This window comes from Pleurodeles waltl, chromosome 7 (genome assembly GCF_031143425.1).
Source record: "Pleurodeles waltl isolate 20211129_DDA chromosome 7, aPleWal1.hap1.20221129, whole genome shotgun sequence".
NCBI classification, from domain to species: Eukaryota; Metazoa; Chordata; class Amphibia; order Caudata; family Salamandridae; genus Pleurodeles; species Pleurodeles waltl.
The window spans coordinates 152,823,226-152,845,146 of NC_090446.1; the positions used below are offsets into that span (position 1 = coordinate 152,823,226).

General features: G+C 41.6%; 1 protein-coding gene across 1 annotated transcript in view; it reads right to left on the reverse strand.

Moving 5' to 3' along the window:
- Nucleotides 1-9,888: 9,888 nt before the first annotated feature.
- TUBB1 (tubulin beta 1 class VI) overlaps nucleotides 9,889-21,921 on the reverse strand; it is a 28,782-nt gene continuing 16,749 nt past the window's right edge. Inside the window, exons 3-4 of the mRNA XM_069243428.1 lie at nucleotides 18,235-18,345; nucleotides 9,889-14,479 (exon numbers count right to left, since the gene is read on the reverse strand). Of these exons, the coding sequence (XP_069099529.1) occupies nucleotides 13,392-14,479; nucleotides 18,235-18,345 (1,199 nt within the window). The 3' untranslated portion in view covers nucleotides 9,889-13,391. The remainder of the gene's footprint in view (nucleotides 14,480-18,234; nucleotides 18,346-21,921) is intronic.

Below are 21,921 nucleotides of genomic sequence, written 5' to 3' on the forward strand. Positions count from 1 at the left end.
ACTATTCTCACCCTCAACTATACATAACTTGGAGCACAATACGACCGCTAGTCACTTAAACACACCTAATCGCCACATGCTTTAAAAAATGAAAAGTAAGATATTTGACATAAGCGAGCTGATTCAAAGCACCATGGCTGCCATGAGCGCGAAGGAGACACATAAAAGAAAAAAGAAGTTTGATTGCAGTCAAACATATCGGCAGTCGTGCAATTATCCATGTAACAGGGTCGGTGTCCAAGGTGGTAACAAAACCGCCCCAAGGAGTGACAAACGTAAAGCATTTACCAATGGCAACAAAGGATTTTTGAAAGGCAAGCCCATGAACGAGTGATAGTGATGGGCATGCGGTGGGCGTGGTTAAAAGCCCACAGATAGATTACAACAGGTCAAAGCGCTTGCGCGCTCGACCTAAAAAGGAGAATAAATAAAGAAATTATGCAGCAAGAAAAGACAAGTCATGCAGCATAATGCAGCATATTTTGGGTACTACTACTCCATTATTTTGTATTTTTTACACATAGTATTACTGTCTAACCAAAGCGTTCACCTCATTAATACCAGTCTAAGAGCCAAACAGAAATAAGCAGCTGAGATCACCAGTTAGCTTTTACGAAGGGCCTTCCCCGGCACACAGCACGTCCCCACGTCTTTAGTAACTTTTGATCCGTTTGAGCTAGAAACATTTTATTTTTGTTAAAATGTGCAGATTATGCAGTAGATGACTGATTGTGTGGCAAATGCAGCAAATCCATATTTATGCAAAAAAAAGCCGCAGTCACGGAATAGCATAATTTCCAGTGCCCTTTATTAAAAGGCAGACAGGGCTAGGTGTTTAATTTGTAAACGAACGAGTGCCGGTGTCTGAAGCTCTGCTCAGAAGCCTTCGGCCAGAGCAATGAAATGGCAGCATGCTGAATACTAAGGCTGCACGGTCTTGAATCCACCTCATGACTCTTTAATACCCCCAGTCAGTCCTTGCCCCTTTATCTCACTCTTGCTGGTTCCTGCTGTCTACCTTAGTGACAGTTTTTCTGTCTTTCTTTTTTTCCTGCTTTGTGCAGTTTCCCCTCTGCTTCTTTCAGTGAATGAAATGTCTGATGCAAACAAATAAGTGTCAGTCTCCAATAATGAATGCTGCTAAAACCAACAAACCCCCCCCCCCCCCACCCCCGGCAACCACCAACTCAAATTAAGCACTACCTAGGTGGAAATTAGGAGTTGTTTATGAAAGGGCGGCACCTGTCACAGGACTGACTGAACTGCAACAATCCGTGTGTCAAAAGGGTTTCCGGTTTCCTCACATGGCAGTCATTCAGTCTCTGACCAGACATCTTGTAGGGGCCTTACTAAGTAACATCACTTTAAACCCTTTAAATGAAGCTGTAGTTTCCTGGTGTCATAGACTTTGTATTCCCTCAGTGCTGTATGATTTGAGGCATAATTAAACAGATGCCCTGTTTTGATACTTTTGTACTTGTTTCAGTTCCAATTTGGAAATTTCGTTGTAGCTGGAGTGTGGTGTATATATAGGTCGTGTTATAGTGGCAGTGTTCTAAGAGTGTTGTTATTTTGTATATGTTTATGGCATGTGTAAAGCACATAGGGCCAAATGATTCTGGTTTGTGATTTCCTAATTGCGAATCTTTGCGATTCACAATTAGGAAATCACAAACTGCGATATACTAATGTGTCTCAGACACATCTAGCGATTCCCAGTGAGTCACAAATGGACCTGCCTCATCAACATTCATGAGGCAGGTTGCAATTTGCGACCATTGTGAATGGCTACAATCACAAGGATGGTGGTCTGCTGGGGTCAGCCGACCACCATGTTTGTGATTGTTTTCTCAATAAAGAATTTATTTTGTAATGCAGCCCATTTGTTTGCAGGAAAATGGGCTGCATTACAAAAACAAAAATGAAATGGTTTCTTTTCATTTTTTAAGAGTAGGCAGTGGTCCGTGGGACCACTGCCCACTCTTGAAAAATGTTTGCATCCACATTCACAAAGAGGAAGGGGTCCCTTTGGGACCCCTTCCTGCTTCCAAATGGTTTGAAGTTGGTAGTAATATGTGAATGTTTTGCCACCACATTCCAGTCGCAAAACATTCACACATACCACTGCGACTCGCTATTAGGAAGGGATGCCCTTGGCACCCCCTTCCTAATAGTGAGTCGCAAACCCTATTTTGGGAGTCGTTAATAGGTTACTGAGTTGCAAAATAGGGTTGTTACATGGTACAAGGCCATTTAGCAGTCGCAAACGCCAAATTCCGCTTTGTACATCTGGCCCATATTCTATTGAAAGCTTCTCATTATGCTTCCAGCTACTATCTCAAGAGTGCTTTTCAAAACGGTTCTGAAGTTTCTATAGCAGCCCGAAGTCTGACTCCGCGTGTGATGTTTCGGGTGTCCTGGTCAGTTGTTAATATGTAAGGCCTTACCTGGAGTGCGACTGCTGCCTGGAAACTCCACCACCTCTGCCAGTAACCTGACTGTCAGCCATAGAATCAGCCTGGAAGGAGCGCTATAGTCCTACTGTCATTCCTATTTTAATTCATGCAAATAGAAGAAGGGCTGAAAATACACTGAAATGGTGAAGGATCACGGTCTTTTCTGTCCTTCTATTTCTATGTTCTGTGGAAATAAATGAAAGACTATCTGGCTGCTTTTAGCTGCACGTACTGGGACTGGGACAGCGAAGTAGCTGCCAAGGAGTATATGTCCTCTAAAATAAGTGTTGGTGTGCCCAAGACAACCACCAACACAAATTAACCACTGGTTCTGGTTATTTATTGAGCAATGAGTGTATGATTTTAGTATTGGAGAGATGTGGCAGTGTGCTTTGATGATTGCTGAATCATCTTTTAGGTCTGGATTTTGCCTGCTGCTTGCCATTTACAGATAGAAGACCAGATTTATTATTGAATTGAGTGGTTCTTGTGTGACGCACGTTGTCACAAGGCAAAGCAAGTCTTCAAATAGGAATTACAAAGCCACGCAAGGGGCTATTTGCACCATATTGCGTGGCATGGTAAAGAAATTTAATGCTGTGTTGTGTTACCTTTTGCTGAAGGAGGCATACCATGGGTGGAGCATGGGTCTTCGTATGCGTCCATAAATGGAATTTGATGCAATCCCAGAATTACTAAAGGTAATACATCTGGGATAAAACCAAATTGGTGTGCCTACCACAAAGAGGCATAACAATGAGAAATATATTTTGTTACTTCCTCTTTCTGTGTGTGATACATTCTGCCTCTTAGGATGGCTTATGTGCTGGAAGGTTTACCTTCGTAGATATGGTGCTGTTCAGCTCTTTCCCACCCACGCAATGCAGGGCAGCAACTTTGCTTGCTGTCTTGTGTTGTGTGAACTTTTAGTAAATATGCCCTGGAATGTTGAGCTGCTAGTTAGGTGGCTTGTCTGAATTGTGTTGCATCATGTCTTATTCTGTTTAATGTGTCTTTGGGGCATATTTACACTCTGTTTGCGCCGGAATTGCGTCGTTTTTTTAACGCAAATCCGACGCAAAGCTAACTCCATATTTATACTTTGGCGTTAGACCTGTCTAGCGCCAAAGATCTTGGAGTTTGCATCATTTTTTAGCGTGGACACCTACCTTGCGTTAATGATATGCAAGGTAGGCGTTCCCGTCTAAAAAATGACTCCAAGGCATGTGCGCCTTATTTAAACTCCCGTGCAAAAATGACGCACGGAAGTGGGCGGGTCAAAAAAAATGACGTCCAGCCGCTTTTGTGTCATTTTTTAACGCCTGGTCAGGGCAGGCGTTAAGGGACCTGTGGGCTCGGAAGGAGCCCAGAGGTGCTCTTCCATGCCCCCAGGGACACCCCCTGCCACCCTTGCCCACCCCAGGAGGACGCCCAAGGATGGAGGGACCCATCCCAGGGAACTTAAGGTAAGTTCAGGTAAGTAATTTTTTTTTTTTGTTGTTGTGGCATAGGGGGGCCTGATTTGTGCCCCCCTACATGCCACTATGCCCAATGACCATGCCCAGGGGACATGAGTCCCCTGGGCATGGCTATTGGGCAAGGGGACATGACTCCTGTCTGTGCTAAGACAGGAGTCATTTCAATGGGGGTTGGGAGTCCAAAAAAATGGCGCAAATCGGGTTGAGGTCAATATTTTGCCTCAGACCTGACTTGCCCCATTTCTTGATGCCCAAGCTCCATTTTCCCCTACGCCGGCGCTGCATGGTGTGGGTCATTTTTTTTGACGCAGACCGGTCAGCTGCGCCGGCTAACGTCATTCCATAAATAAGGCGCCCGCATGGCGCTTTGGAATGGCGTTAGCCGGCGTTAATTTTTTTTACGCACAACTGCGTTGGCGCAGTTGTGCGTCAAAAAGTATAAATATGGCCCTTAGTGTTTTTGATGCATATGATATTGGTACACTGGTGTTCTGTAGGGAATGGATGTATGTGTGATGGGTTTGTTGTGTTTGGATGGAGTATCATAGTTGATAGTGAATTAAATTATGATCTGATACTGCACTACATAGCCTGTGCTATGATCAATTTCTTCACATTTCTTTCAACCAAAGTCCCTGCTCCATGCCCAGCAGCCACTGAGTATTTTCATAGGCTACCAAGAACTAGCAGCAGGGTGCTCAGGCTGATAAATGGCCTACTGCCAGATTTCCTACCTAGTACTCAGTGAACAATGCTGCCAGCATTTCCCATTGAGCACAGGGAGCAGTGGGATTGAACTAACAAGGTGTTCAATGCCATGTCCCTTGCCCCAAAGGCTACTAGACACAGCCACAGGCCATGATTCATTTGACATTACAGATGACTTTTTTATTTAAACTGTGAGGACATCTGATTGCTGACAGTGGTACTGCAGCCTTAGAGGAAATGTGTTAGTAGTGAGTGCAACTGCAGCGCCCTTTTTTTTCTATGAACAAGCAGCGAGGAATTCTAGTTTCCAAAGGTAGAACTATAGTCAGGCTTCTCCATTTAGCAACCAGAAGAAAGCTAATCACTGTTTCATATACACAATGCACACTTCTTAAAATACCCTTCACTTTATTTAATAAAAGTAAACAAAAACTCAATCCCACACACTCCTGTGCACAAGTACAATTGCCAGCATCCGCGAAGAATTCCCAGAAACACATATTTAATAGTTGGGCTGCAAACACATCATCAAATGAATTTTTTGGATAGTCTTTGTTCAATAAATATTCAAGCAGTCTTTAGTCCTTAATGCTCTGTTCTTTTATTTCTTCATTTTCCAAATTCCAGTTATCAATATTGCCAACTGAGACATTTTTTATTTTGATTACAAATTACAGTGTTAACAGGGAAGTTTATATATCACATACTTTAGAGTCTGTTAGTCAGTTAGCTTGTTATTCAACAGGTTTCCCGACTTGACATCTTCACCATATAATGAGTAGATAAACTGTGATTTGGTGCGACTAGTTATACCTTTAGTGAAATGGGAGAGTTAATGTGTTACCGGTAGGGTTGGATTGGCCTACAGGGCAATCAGGCAGTGCCCGGTGGACTTGCCTGGAATGTCAGTGTGTGGTCGGTTGTTTGGCTGTTTGTGGTCTGCTCGGCCTGTTTATACTGATAATAAAACAAATATTGTCTGTAAAAAGCTCAATTCCACCTAGCCTTCCACACTGTGTAAACCACATCTACAGCATGCCTTAAAAAGTTCAGAGCGTCTCAAATTTGCAAGCATCGGACACTTTTTAACTATCTTATTGACTAATGAGAGCTACTTTCATTTTGTTGCCCTAGTCTATTTTTGTGTCCCAGTATGACCCTGGTTACCAGCGCAAAGAATAAGAAGTAGGTTTTCCTAAATCCCCACCAAGCGGTGTACATGTGGTACGTATCAAAGAGCTAGGATCCAATACATTGTGTTTGTGTTAGGTCACGTGTGTTAGTAGTAACCATAGTAGTCCCTGGTAGATTAGCAATAAAAGATACCATGTTCAACATCTCAGCTTTATGTGTACAAGAATCAGCACACACCCATAGTTTTTGGCCCAAAACCCATTAAGGCTTTGCATCTAAAATTAACGTCATCTTCAAGCAGGTGTGAACAAAGGAAACTATGTCATTTCTCCAGAAAACCAATGCATTGCGTTTGTGCTGCAGTGCAGAGCACAGATCCAGAGCATCCGACCCAAGTGCTATTGTTTATGCCTAACAATTTGTACTGGATTGGTATGCTTTGAGTACAAATCCTACGCTACACAATGCACACTCTCGGCTGCGCAGTGGTGTGAGGTTGTGCATGATACAAGGCATCCTGTTTGTGCACCTGTGCAGGCCATGATAGCAGCAACAGGCCATTCTTAGTAGATATTGCTCTATTCTGTTTTCCTCTTCATGCAACAGAGCGCTGCTTATTTGGACCACATGTCATTGCATTGATTATAAAGAGAACATCTGCTGATTTACTCTGAACAGATTCAGATTAACCACTACAGCGCCCCCTTGACACAAAATGAAACAAAGCGTTTTGGTACAGTCAAAAACTCCAGAGCTGGATAACATGGACTGCTTTGAATTGACTTGCATCACTTTGCGCAGCAGTATCGCTAGAGTAAAATCATAGCAAATCTGGCCGCTGGCTGCTAATAGTGGGATTGAATTGACATGCATCACTTTGCGCAGCAGTATCGCTAGAGTAAAATCATAGCAAATCTGGCCGCTGGCTGCTAATAGTGGGATTGAATTGACTTGCATCACTTTGCGCAGCAGTATCGCTAGAGTAAAATCGTAGAAATCTGGCCGCTGGCTGCTAATAGTGGGATTGAATTTACTTGCATCACTTTGCACAAGCAGTATCGCTAGAGTAAAATCATAGCAAATCTGGCCGCTGGCTGCTAATAGTGGGATTGAATTGACTTGCATCACTTTGCGCAGCAGTATCGCTAGAGTAAAATCATAGCAAATCTGGCCGCTGGCTGCTAATAGTGGGATTGAATTGACTTGCATCACTTTGCGCAGCAGTATCGCTAGAGTAAAATCGTAGAAATCTGGCCGCTGGCTGCTAATAGTGGGATTGAATTTACTTGCATCACTTTGCACAAGCAGTATCGCTAGAGTAAAATCATAGCAAATCTGGCCGCTGGCTGCTAATAGTGGTTTTGCGGCCTTGTGGTGTGTGACTTTGTGCCGTGTTGATGGACATTTTCAGTGCCTGCACTGCAGCGCTTAATTAAACAGTGCTGCATCTGCAGGTAGCAAAATGCCTGTGGGCAGGGTAGGGAGGGCAGCGGAGCATGGGCGGGTGCAGCCTTGTGGTATGGAGACTTTGTGCCGTTAATTATACCGATTGACATCTCACCACTTCCACTGCAGCACCTAATTAAGCAGCACTGCAGTTGTAGGTGGCGCAATGCCTGTGGGCAGGCTAAGGAGGGCAGCAGGGCATGGGCGCAGCGCGGTAAAAGAAATGGCAATCACCATGTGTTGGTGTTTGTCTCCCAGTGAAATGGGCACAAATCCAGCCTTGCTTCTGCATGAAACATCTGTGATCACATATATTACTTCAGAATGTAACTGCAACAGAGTATGTAATCTATACTATAACTTTGAGTTCATCTAGTTGCTGACAAGGGTACTGCAGCCCTTTAGCTGCATTTAATGACTGTGAGAACATGACCTGTTTAAAACTGCAGCAGCCTTTATTTTTTGTATACTCTCTATACAGAAGAGACATTTAGGGGCATATTTATGAGTGGTTTACGTCATGTTCGCACCACACAACATGGTACATGCACGATGCAAACCTTAAGTTGTATTTTTGAAGCAATGCATAGCCACTTTGCGTGGCTTTGAGTGGCTAAAAGAATATAGAGCAATGCAACACAGTACAAATCGCTGCATTGCATAAATCTGAACAAGAGAGCGTTTCATGGGCATTGCGTGGGTATTCCACTTGATAAACCTGGGAATGTGCCAAAACCTTGTGCCTCCCCAGGAGATGCAAAACGAGGAACATTTCTTTATTTCTCCTCATTTCTTCCTCTTCTTATGTGTGCTGCATTCTGCAGTAAACATAGAAAGAGGAAAATGCCTCCCAGGATTGTTTAAAAAAGAATCCTGCATGCAAAGGAAGCACCCTTGCACTACTGTGCAAGGGTGCCTGCATCGGCACTAGGCAGCTCATTGTGTACCAGCACAGGAGGAAAGGACAGGAATGCGCCATATGACTTAAGTATGGCACAAACCTGCCCTTTCCCAGTAACGCAATGCAGTGGAGCAAAGTAACTTGCAGCACTGCACTGCGCCAGTTTCCCATAAGTAGGGCCTTTGTTCTTGAGAGTGGTACTCCAGATTCTGATCCCCATGCATTCACTATGACATCGATGTAGGGAAACTATAGCCAGTTCGAACTAGTGGCAGATTTAAGAGCCCCTTGCCCACTTTAATGCCACCTTAGCGTAATTTGTTTATGCTCAGGCATCGCTAAGGTGGCCTTTTCCCCATGCCATATTTACAAAGAGGAGCAATGCATGCATTATGCCACTTTGTAACCCCTTACACTACATTATGCTGCGCCAGGCATAATGTATGCAAGGGGTCGTTCCCCTGTTAGGAGCCCTAACAATGGCGCAGTGAAATGTAAAAGATTTTGCTGTGCCAATTTTCTGTCATTTTTAACACCATTTAAATCAATGGGCCTCCTTGCACTTTGCTACAACAGCGTGTGTAGCAAAGCTCCACAATAGCATCAAAAATGTTGACGCTATTGTTCTAACTACCGCCATGGTGTGCTGTATCATATACACATCGTACACATGGTAATGTTGGGGGAGTGCGCAAGAAAAGTGGCGCTGCATTGGATGTAGCACCACTTTTCTTAAATTCGGTCCTAGGTATCTTTTCTGGGAACATCTAGTTAGTGTCAACTGGGTAGTATGAGGTCACACCCCGCCATGTCCTTCCATATAACCTTGGAGAAGACATTGTTCTACTGTCACTTTAAGAAAAGCCTTTGTTGTGTTTGGAATTCGCGTCAGGATGTTTGAGTGGAATTACAGCCTTTATTCTTCACATAGCAATGGAACTACAGTCTTTAATAATATGTAATGTCTGTGGAGGCAACTAGTAGTTGTTTATGGAACACCTGTGAGGACAGTTGTTGCATATCAGTATTACTGTGCTATTCTATATCCATGAGATTTCACAAGTGCCATTTCAGGATTCCACTGATGATATAGTGTGTGCAGAATAAATGCACATACATTTTTACTGAACTTTTCTCGAACGTTAATATTGCGTTCAGGAGGCACAATTATTTGCTCTAGAGACTTGTCTGCCATTTGTAGTAGATATGGATCAAAACACGTAGGTGGCGGCACGGGGGCACCCATGTACCACTCACATGTTGCCCTCTTGATGCAAAGTAGAGCAAAGCTTTAAACTGCGTAACATTAGGGCCACTTTCGCACTGAATATTAATTAGTTTACAAAGTTTCTGTAACTTTTTGTGACACTTCAAAAGCGCATAGCCTTGGTGCATTTTGCCCAACATGGTGGATCAGATGCAGTGCTTAATTTGTAAATAAAAACGTGCCAGTACCCAAAGCCCCTTTAATCCATTTACAGGCACTCCCTGCTGCTTCAGTTCACTCTTGCAACTTTCTGCTTTCTCCCTTTGTGACACTTTTTCGTGTTTCACTTCCTCCGTCTTTACCAATTTGTCTTTTGCTTGCAGTTAATGCTTGAGGCAGGAAAATAAGTGCCTGCTTCAAAAATAAGTTCTAGTGCCCCACACCGGATCCACCGGCAAAAATTAAGCACTGGTCAGATGTGGTAAAGAAGGGAGCCAGAGAAACTAGCACTGTACAAGCCCCACTGACTTATATTACAAAGCACACTAGACACATAATAATAACAAAATTATTTAAAAATGTAGCTCCAGGTAAAACTGAAGATTTCAGTCTACACTGAGTTCTGTCGGCTTTCAAGCAAATATACCACACAGCTTTACCAAAGTACATATAGTCTACGATTTGTTCCTTCATCAAGTACTTATTTCTCTTTCCATGTCCTATATATTATCTTGCACCTAAACATATTTTTAAATTAGCACCAAGACAATCGGATGTGTGAAATCTTCATTTTGCTAACAGTGAAATACAACCTCTTCTTATCAAGGGTTATGATTACAGGAGGCCATTAAACTGCGACCCTGGGCAAACACCTGTCGTCGCAACTAACACGCCTCGTAGTTACCAGGTGTGATAAAGTTTGCCCCATTTGTTCAGTTTCCTCAGGTCAAAGCCGCTGAAATTCAACTTAAGGGAAAGACCTGGTATTTGCCAGCACATTCGATGTTGTTGTGTAAAGCACCAAAATCTGCATATGTTCCCCAAAAAAACTTGCACCAGGTGATAAGTATTGTGTCTGCTAAATTCTAAACACCTCTGTGTTGGATTTTATCCGGTGAGAAAATCATTGCTTAGGACAGGTGCCATGCGTAATTAGACCCATGGACTTTGTGGCTACAAAATGGTTATAATTGTATAAACTACATTAATATTATTTTTATGAACACAATACACGCTTGTTCTTTACTCACAAAATTTGAAAAACACTAAAACAAACTCTACTGTTTTCACTGACTGAGTTGATAAATATATTTGAAACATGCGTTATCTAATACAGTGGTTCCCAACCTGTGGACTGGGGACCCCTGGGGGTCCGCAAAGCCTCCTCAGGGGGTCCGTGACTGCTTAGAAAATTCAGTAATATTAACAGATTAGGTCCCCAGCTTTCAGTATTGACTCAGTGGGGGGTTCCCGGGTTCCACTAATTATTCAGTGGGGGTCCCCGGGTTTCCATCATTGATAAAGGCTGGTTCACAGAAGTTAAAAGCTTAGGAACCACTAATCTATTTCATGAAATCAATGTGCTCTATTCTTTACACCATCCTTAAAAACATTAAAACATGGGTCCTAGCTTACAAATAATGTAATCGGTTTTTGATCAAAGCACATTATGCCTGATTTTAACATAAGCTTTACAAATTATTATCAAGACATGCTATGTCTTCTGATTCAAGCCCTATTCTTTAAATGAATATTTAAAAGCATTTCTAAAACACACACATTGTACTTTAATATTTTTTCAGTGCAATATTAGAATGAAATCCAGTCTTCACAAAAATTAATTTGAGCCAGGAAATGTATTACATTATATTAACAAGGTTCACATCTCATCACAAAGTTCTATTGGATGACCTCTGTTGTGCCTACATTGAAATGTGACTATTAACTATGAAAAGATTTGAGATGAGCGAGGTAAATAAAAGCAAAAATCTTAATTAAGGCACACTCATTTGATCAAAAAGCGAAACTGCGAAAAAACAGAGAACATCACAATACACCACCCCAAAGGTTAGTAAAATTGTTCACATTGGTGGAAATTATTTTTTTTCATGATTTTCATTGCCCATTTTTTTCCCGTCCATGTACATAGTTGCAAAATGGTTCATCCTGGTAGTTGTAGTTTTGTTTCTATCATTTTAAGTATGGGTTTAAAAGTCCAAACATGGAAAATACGAGCTGAATGTGTCATGCGGGGCCTCTTGCAGGTGTCCATATTAGGGCTGAGAGATTACATAAGTGAAATTCTTGAAATTCCTGAATTTCGTGTTATGTGACGTTTGTGGAATTTCTCCAATGTTCTCATTATGCAAATTCTCAATCTCAATTTGCATAAAGCCACACAAGATACCGACAAACTACATTTCACCCTGAAAGGGTAATTTCATGTGATTTCATAAAATTGTCATGAAATTTCGCAAAAAGTTGCATAATTGTAGACACCTGCGGTGCATATGTGATAGAGGTGTACAAAATTCGTGCAATTTGTATTTGCATAGATAACCAACATCTTTAAAAAAGTACTCAGAATTATGCATAGCTTATGTGTAATCGGCCAAGGATGCATTTTACGCTAAAAAGTGCAAATAACACATGTGCCACAGACAGTAGCTGCTCGCTTTCTGGTTGTTCGTGTTGTTCCAGTGCATTTGCACTTTTTTAGCAAACATCACATAACTATGCAACATGGCATAATAGCTTAACTTTGTAACAAGTGTAATGTAAAATAGCTAACATTTTGTATGGTTATGCTATCGCAATTGAAATGTTGCCAGGCCTGTGCTTTTTATGTATGCTTCTTTGGTATATCTGTGCAAGCACATACAAGTAAAAAAGTGCCCATTGTAAAAATGGTAGCTACTCTGAGCTTCCTCTCCTTTTAAATAAATGACTCAAATGGATCAGTGTTTGCAACACTGCATTTATAACTGAAACAGTACTCCTTAGCCCACAGCGCAATGAAAAAGGACCAGGACTTGATGGGCTGCTGATCCCTGACACAGGAGAACTCTTTGACATCACTCAGTGCCCCCTACAGCACATCGAGATGTGCTGCCTCTTGCCACAACTGTACATCACTAAGGAGACAGGGTGCAGTATGCGAACAGTTGTAGATGCCTGATTCAATCAAGTGATCCTTGACTGATTCCCGCGTCTACAACTTCTGGCGTCTCCTTCCCATTTTCTTAGCCGTGTATGGCTTAGGCTCTGTGACCTGTATTCAAGCATTCATTGTTTCTTCCAATTAAATGCATTTAGATGGGTTTCTAGGTTTTATTTCGGGTTCTCAATTGATGCCAAAGTCGACGGTTTGCCCTGAAGATGGTTTCACGTACTCTTTAGAAAACAAGAAAGTGAAACGTCGACGTACAGACCTGGCCAGTCGCCCCTGTATGGACTATTGATTATTTCCACATCAAAGGACATCCAGTTAAGGCATAAGGGCTCATGTAATCAGTTGAGCAGTCACCCATGATAAGGTCATTACTAAAACCCTTCTTTGAACGTTTGTGACTTGTATAATAGCAAGGGGTGCTGTCGTATGTGACCCAATAAAATGTATTTTTGTAACATAAATTGAGGTGGTTTTCACATTGATGTATAATTAAGTACCCTACTGTTTATGCCTTTGGACTGATAGGTAATAAACGCCAGCTCTTCATCAAAGCATCTGCAAGTGATTTTAGGTTCAGAAACTCAATGCCTTATGGGCTTTAGAGTCCAGTCAACTTAACTGAGGAAAAAGACTTAAACGCCAGCATGGATTGGTTGTGCATGAAAAGCTGAAAGCATCGTTGCCTGCGCTCTGGAGCAGGCTGGTCGGGATAATTAGGAACTTGCATACTTAAAATAATTCTTATATTATAAAGGTTCTGGACTCTGATCAAAAAGACCTAAAATAGTCTCTGAATTTTGCCGAATCTCATTGAAGGCCGATCCAATTTCAGCCTAATGTGAAAGCAGTCCGAAAAAAGTCCACTGTATCCTGGAACTGTCTGTCGAATCTAAAACACTTTTTCAACTACTTTTGTTACTTGCTCTGTTTCCTCTTCCCCTTCTTCAAAATCCCCTTCCACGTCAGCTGTGGCTTCCTGATACTGCTGGTACTCGGACACCAGGTCATTGTTGTTGCATTCGGCTTCAGTAAACTCCATCTCGTCCATGCCTTCCCCCGTGTACCAGTGCAGAAAAGCCTTTCTCTTGAACATGGCTGAGAATTGCTCCCCCACTCTCCGGAAGATCTCTTGAATGGCAGTGTTATTGCCTATAAACGTGGATGATAGTTTGAGGCCACGAGGGGGTATGTCGCAAACTGCCACCTTGACGTTGTTTGGGATCCACTCCACAAAGTAGGCACTGTTCTTTGTCTGGACAGCTAGCATTTGCTCATCCACTTCCTTGGTGGACATGAGCCCTCTGAAGATGGCTGCAACTGTCAAATAGCGCCCATGACGTGGGTCGCACGCTGTCATCATATTACGTGCCTCAAACATTTGCTGTGTGAGTTCCGGCACAGTGAGAGCTCGGTACTGTTGGCTTGCACGGGATGTCAGGGGTACGAACCCGGGCATGAAGAAATGCAGGCGGGGGAAGGGCACCATGTTTACTGCCAGCTTCCGTAGATCTGCATTGAGCTGACCAGGAAAGCGAAGAGAAGTTGTGACACCACTCATGGTCATCGACACTAAATGGTTGAGGTCTCCATAGGTTGGGTTAGTCAACTTCAAGGTTTTGAAGCATATGTCGTACAGCGCTTCGTTGTCGATGCAGAAGGACTCGTCTGCATTCTCAATCAGCTGGTGGATGGAGAGGATGGCGTTGTATGGTTCAACTACTGTATCTGAGACCTTGGGCGAGGGCATGACGCTGAAGGTGTTCATAATCCTGTCAGGGTACTCTTCTCGGATTTTGTTCATGAGAAGGGTGCCCATGCCGGACCCTGTTCCTCCACCTAGTGACTGGACAAGCTGAAATCCTTGCAGGCAGTCGCAACTCTCACATTCATTTCTAACAACATCTAGCACTGTCTCCACCAGCTCGGCTCCTTCGGTGTAATGGCCCTTTGCCCAATTGTTTCCAGCACCCGAATTCCCTGCAGGCAGGAAACAGTAAAAGAGCAAATAAGACACTTAGAAAATGTATCTAGACAGAAGAGAATCAAACACCCAAAGCCGTTCTCACAGTTTGCAAACCCACATATTTGTAGAGACATACATCTAGACCGGGTACAAGTTCTAAATAAATGAGTGGGTGGCTAAATAGCATAACACCTTAGCTTCATCAAACACCACCTTTAATGGGTATTTGACGTTTTTAAAGTCTATGACCGTCTAATATTCTGTGTGTTCAGCGTGTCAACATTCTGTTTAGTCAACGAGACAGGTGTACATATGTATGTATATTCCTATACATTTCCCACATATTTCAATATCCTGACTTCTAGGATCTGTGTGTGACTAGCCAGTTGAAAATTCAGGTTGGTTAATTCATCCTTTCATCCTTCTAAGGTCTACGAAATGAGAGTGACGTTAGCTTGGATGGTAGTCACATTTGTAAAATATATATTGACCTTCAGAGGGTCGGATGTTAGGGTGTCACCAACCTGGCCGGCTGGTGGGCCTGCCCTCGTGGCTGTAAATGACACCCTAAGTTAATTATGTCCACTGTTTCATTTTTATTTGGAGTATACATAATGTGATCATAACCGTTCTCCTTAGATTTACAACTAAAGTAAGTTAACTACATTATTGCAATTCTCGCTCTTGTATTTCTTCTGAAACAGGCCTTACTCACCATTGGAGCTAACCTGCATCCTACTGTAATTTACACCAAGTTCCAGCATCAGGGTGGAGGCCAACAATGCTCTCTGACGTCACTTCAAGCAGGATAGATGCAATACAGCCAGTTGTCAGTCTTACACTCTGTAGCAGAATTACTCTAAAAGAGAAGCTGCCATGCTGCCATTGAAATTCTCTTCAGTTGCAGGTTCTCAACAACATGAAAGCTCACCAATCACGGTTGAACTACAGTAATCAATACAACCCATTGACCAGTGCATTGGCCAATGACTGTGGTGATGATGTTGCAATGACTGTGATGACAGTTAATTGCAGAGGGCTTTTCTACTGGGGTGATAGCAAAGACTCTCTCTACTCCAAGGTAGCCACTGAGATGGCGACACCACAGAAACAGTAGGAGATGCAACCTGAAAACATGGACTGAAACATCGATCACCATGGCGGAGAAGCCCAAGAGCAGAGAAGTGGCTTGCGGTCCAAGAAAATATGTCAAAAACAGAGGGGAACAAAGAACATAATTCATGTTGGAAACACCCTACTGTGTTAGCATCTTTGTAACTGCTCAAATGCCTGTGCATGAACCAAAACAGAATGAGTGGAGGAAGCAGTTCAGCATAGGGAGTGTTGTGGACTGTTGTCACCAAAATGGAATATAGTGACTGACAACAGGAGCCAGGCAGGTCTACTGCTGTGTGCTTTTGTTATTACAGCACTCCTCCCAGACTGTGTTCACCTACTAATGTAAGAGCTAGCCTCTGCCCACGTTGCCGGGTCCCTGTACTCAGGGTAAGGGAGGTCACTTTTGTTCACATACTTCCTGTTCTCTTCTCCTGGAAGTCGGCTTTGTCCAGTGAGGTCAGCAGAGCCCTGGACCCTGATCTTTCCCAAGGGTCCCACTTCCTACCCTAAAGCGACGTCACAGGCAATGACAGCAAACAGTAAACTGCTCACGCTGAATTGACCTAGAATTAATTTGCTTCATAATCAGATATAACTGACTTGGTTCTCCAAGGTGGATTTCACCAAGGGCGATAACATAAATCAATGATGTAATTCACCTGCACTCAGTTAGCAACAGTAGCAGAGTTAATTCACTTGTACTGTATGCAGCTCACACAGAAAAGAGATTCAGGTAGGAGGCAAAATCTTTGGGTGGGCATGAAGGTAAAGAAGACAACAGCCCTGTGTGGCCATACTAATGGTGGTACAGCAGCATGCAAATATCTGCAAACATAACACAACATAGCATTTACCCTACTGTGGGTTAGCTCCACTGGTGAAGTTTTTTTTTTACCCATTCTACTGTAATTTTGAGGCAGGGCAGCTTCAATATAGAGGTTAAAAATATTGGGGCAGATTTAAGAGCCCCTAGCGCCTCCTTGCCCCACATTAGTGTCATTTTTTAAAACTCTAATGTGGCCCAACAAGGCCAAAATCGCAGCACCAAATTTACAAAGTGGCGCAATGCATGCATTGTGCCACTTTGTAACCCTTTGCGCTACATTATGCATAAGCTTAAATAATCTTCAATTGTGATTTACCTGTTTGTTAGCAGGTAGAGTTTTCAGCCATGAGCAATAACTGTAATGTCAGTCCTTTATCTAAATATTAAAGAACAACAGTCATATAATCAGTCTATTATCCAGAGGAACTCAATGTTGCAAGTTAGTGGAGTGAAATAAACACTTTCACTGACAACTGCTGCAAACCTGCAGGTCATGAGTTTGAATCCAGGCCCGATTTATTCAGCCTTCCATCTTTCTGCGACTGATAAATGAAGCAACAGGGAACTAGGTAATATAACCACCTATTATTAACAACGTTTAGAGACAGCAGAGCTGCAGTATGAGGTGTTCTATAAAATCTAGTTACTACGATGTAGTAAATGACTTGGGTCTATCATCTGCAAGGCAAGCAAGGTGTAACACAAGCCTGGGGTGCATATAAATATAGTAATCAATCAATTAATCAAACATTTATAGAGCACAGCAAATCACCCTCGAGGGTCTCGAGGAGCTGATATAGGAGTAATAAGAGTTAAGACACATCAAGAAAGTCCTTTTAAAATACATGTTCAAGAATGAATAACATATTAAAACAGAAAGCAATAGTTGATTATTTTGTTTAAATATGAATAAAAGTAGACTTCCAAAATGAGGGTTCATTGTTGCCCATATTGTGAAGACAGCTACATCACATATTTAATGCTGGAACTTTCTAATGTGCATGACAAATGTTTCAAACAAGCGCTAGGGTACAAATACCTAGTAGTGGCAGTTTCAGGGATATACCCCATGAGTGGAAAAAAGTCTACATATTTCAACACCTTCTCCAGTGGCTGCAGGGGGGGAAATCCTTGGTCTTTGTATTAATCCAAATGATTCTGTTGGCATTGCAACAATTTGTGTTTTACAACTTTTCATTGATATACAAAGCTGCAATTGTCAAAGAAAATGGATATTATTTTTGGCTTACTAGGGACAGCTATGACTTTTGTAACTCTATTTAGGAATATAAAGGCCCTAAACATGTCCAATCATCAATATGTCCTTTCAGTGGATGTTTTAAACCTCCATGACCATGCAAAGGTCATTATATAATTTGTACAGCCATCACCTGTTAAAACGAATACAATGGGACCTGTCACATTTAATTTCAGTAAGGGAAAGTTACCTGGTTGCCGTTAAACATGGACCACTCAACTACTTGGCAATAATAGTGCTATTGCCTAGCACTGAAGGACATCCATTCAGTGGACTTAGCTGCATTGGTCATTATGTAATTTAACATAGAGAATAAAAGATTGTCATGATGTTGCTAGGGTTAGAATCATGTTGGACAGACCCTGTAGTGGGTTCACTAGTGAAACCCACAAATCTTACATTAATGCTAAACCATTCCCTAACAGATAAATGGGTTTAGGTTGTTGGGTTTGTAGTGACATCATGGAAGACTGAAGACTTGAAATGTTCAAAAGGAAGAGCTGCCTTATTATAAAGTACTTACCTAGCACTCTATAAATCATAGCTCTGTTGTTTTGAACACATACCATGAATAAAGTTATCAGGCCTGAAGAGAGTTCCTATTCTGCTAGATCGCAAGCTGTCCATGGTTCCTGGCTCCAGATCAACCAAGATGGCCCGGGGCACGTACTTGTGGGCTGAAATTAAGAAGGAGGCTTTGAAAACATCCATATCTTCAAAGAGCAGCAAATGCACAGAGGTCAGTATACAAATCATTAACAATGAATTCACATGATACAGATTTATTTTGATGGGAGTTCGATTTTTATCCAGTTCAGGTCTTTAATGCCAGGGCAAATACACAAAAATTATATATATCAATTTTTTAAAACAAAAAAATCAATCAATTTTAAAAAATGGCACAGAGAGGTTTTCCTGTTAAAGCTGAAGCGCTTAGTCCATGTCTAAATATGTATTTCAATAGTAATATTGAAGTAATGCCAGAAAGACCATTTAAGGCAAGTATAACTCTTTCACTTCAAATTATGTGTATATGCAACTGGCAGGGAAGCAGGATCACAGTAACTGCTCATCGCATATCCCAATGATATTCTGAAAATCATAATCAATATTCCTAAACTATACTTTGTATTATTTATTAAATCATACAATACTGTAAGACCCAACACATCTTCCCCCTTTACAGCACAACACAAGATCCCAAAAATCATTAAGAATAGCATAAACCAATAGATATAACTCATCCCATTAACACTTAACCCCTGAATCTTGCTGGAAGTGATATTTCCTGGTAGAACTCCTACACAGTTCCAATGGGATGTTGAACTCACAGAAGGTTCTTGTTTATGAGATTCACCATGCACCTTTGCAACTCTTTCTTTATTCCTACAATTTCATCATCCAACCTTAGAGCATGTTCATGCACTTTGACCATTCTTTTGGGCCTAGAGAATCAAGAACCTTCTTTATCACACTGAAAAGTTTCTTGATTCTAACCACTTCCTCTTTCAACTTTAGACGACAACCTGCCTTATCATACTTCTCCTGGGCCCTTCTCCTTTTTCACACATGCATTGTAATACACTATCTTGTGGTACCTTTTCTCCATCTATATTATGTTTTTATTTATGAACTTGGAAAATTTCCCTTCAGTAGAAAGAAAGGAGAACCAATATAGTCCATATTTGGAGTGGTGTGGATTGCCCACCATAAATTCTTAAGCTCCTGCATCAAATCCAACCCATCCACCTGTGAAAATGTAATATTTTCCTTTGTCACTCTATTGCAACTTTCCACAAGACCAAGACTATTGTTTCTAGGGTGGTACAATGAAGTAAATAATATGTTAACACCAAGATTCTTAAGATTAAAAAAACTTCAAAGTCATTGTAACCAGCTGGTGATATGTGATAATGTCATCCAGTATAACATCTAAAAAAAAATAAGTTCTCAAACTCCTCTTTCACTTTCTGGTAGTGGTAATGGTGTTCACAAACACACAAACTACCCCAGGCCACCTAAAGTAGTAGTCTATTGCTACAATTCCATATTTCACTTGAAAAATTACATTTAAAGGTCCAATTGTTGTCTGTCAGAGAATTCGGCCACAAATTAAGGTTTAAGACAGAATTTACCTTCTATTTAACTGCTAGGAATTCACAAAGAGAGTCTCAACTGATGTAAGCCCATTTACAGGTGTGGAGACTTCTACAACCAGAGCAGAACTCTCCACACCCATAAATTCAACTTAATGGTAATTTCAAGGCGTGATTAGGCTTAGAATTTTGGGAGCATTAACATACATGTACATTTGTCATTTGTGGGCGTTTATATAGTTTGATCAATCCCTTTTCCACTTTGGAAATCAAATGATTTTGACTCCAACCAAGGGCTGTCATCAATCCCAGTCCGTGGTGATAAGGGGCATGGATCACCCTCAGATTTAGTGGGGATTTAGCAAAAAAGGAGTTTAATCACCACATGTAAAATATTTTCCCCCAGAAGAAATAAAATCACATTTTTATCAGTACAGATGATACAGTTCCATATGTGTGAAGTTCTCCAGGATGGATCCTGATGGGAATGACATGACCTTCCCAGATAAACCTGAACTTGGTGTGGCTTTCTAGACATACTCCTGAAAATGTTTGCAAATTATAAAAAAATCTGTAAATTATGTCCAGGGGATGGTGGAGATTTCGGCCTGTAATTTTCTGACTTTCTTTATAACTCATGTCAAAGTGAAATCAGTGCCATTTTGTGGAATCTCACTGTTCTGCATGAATTGTTGAACCATGGGAATGGTACCAACTTCTGTTGTTTTATAAAAGTCGAGGCTTAAATTTCTTCTTCATTCAATCACGCAACCAAACCAGGAGCTCTCTAGTCTGCATCATCTCTCTAGGTCCTAATAAAGACTGTCTAACACATGAGGTACTTTGCAGTTGTTTAGCACACACATTTTAGGAGGATGAATAGGCTCACAGATATTTCACTGGGGCTTCAGAGTAAACAATCCCTCCATCTGTTAAGGGATTTTTATTCGTATTCTGTGGTTTGGAGATGGTCATAGCTATTGATTTAGAATAATTTAATTTAAATCCTGATACTTCGGAAAATCATATGGATTCCGTCTACCAACTTTAGTAGTGAGTGTTCCTGTTGAGGCACGCAATAAAGTATATAATCGGCACAAAGTGGTGGTCTGTGATGACGCTATCAAGACTTATTTATTTTATACTTAAGAAGTTCCACAGGTAAGGAAAATATAAGAGGTGAAGTGGACAACCCTCTTAAAATTAATTTTAATGCTGGCTTTTGGATGTTGGTATTTATCTAATAGAATTGTTCTATCAAAACAGGGAGGACTTTCTTTAACTGCTCTTTGTCGACTGGGAAAATTGTGAAATGGAACATTGGGTGGTGCTGATTACTGGCACTGGACAAGTTGCACAAATAGCAGGGTTTGTTTTCTGCATTTGTGCAACAGTTGGGCAAACAAGTGCTTAGTGAGTAGTGGCCCAGGCAATTTTGTCTGGAGTAGATGCATACTAGCACTGAGCTTGGCTGGAATTCCTTTTAGGTCTTCTTTTGGCCATGTTAACTAACATAATGGATTATTCAGGGCTTTACAAATGGTGCTGAATCACATGAAGAGTTAATTTGGTAGGTAAATGAGGAGACTTTGACAAATATGTGTGAGCAAAAGCAGCCTTTTCCATGCAAAAGAGAGGCTAGCCTATTTGTGAGATATTGGAGATGTTGATGACACAGCCGTCTAGAGAAACAAAGCATGTGGTTTAGAACAAAGAACTGACAGTGATATAAATGGATGGTGAATGATGCCAGACACAGAGGTTCAAAACAGGCAAATACAAGGCTTAATTCATAATGGAAATCAGCAAACAAGAGCACTATGTCTGCACCACACCCACATCAATTCACAAACAAACAAGAATGAATGTAAGCACCTTCCATGTAATGCTGCACTAGGATGGGCCAATCAGAAGGCTTGGAATGCGGGCATTGTCGGCTGCCGTGAATTTGCATTCTATGTTCAGTGAAAATGTGGAGTAGCTCATGAAGCAGATGGGGTAGCCTTTTGGGTGAGATGCATGGACATCATTTAGAGGTCGCAGCTGCGACACCTAGCTTACCCTTTGCAACCTCTGGCACTGTCTTTACGACCCTTGGCCTCAGAGGTGGCAAAAAATGTGCCTGGAACACAGGGGTGACTCTGGACTCCTTATTTT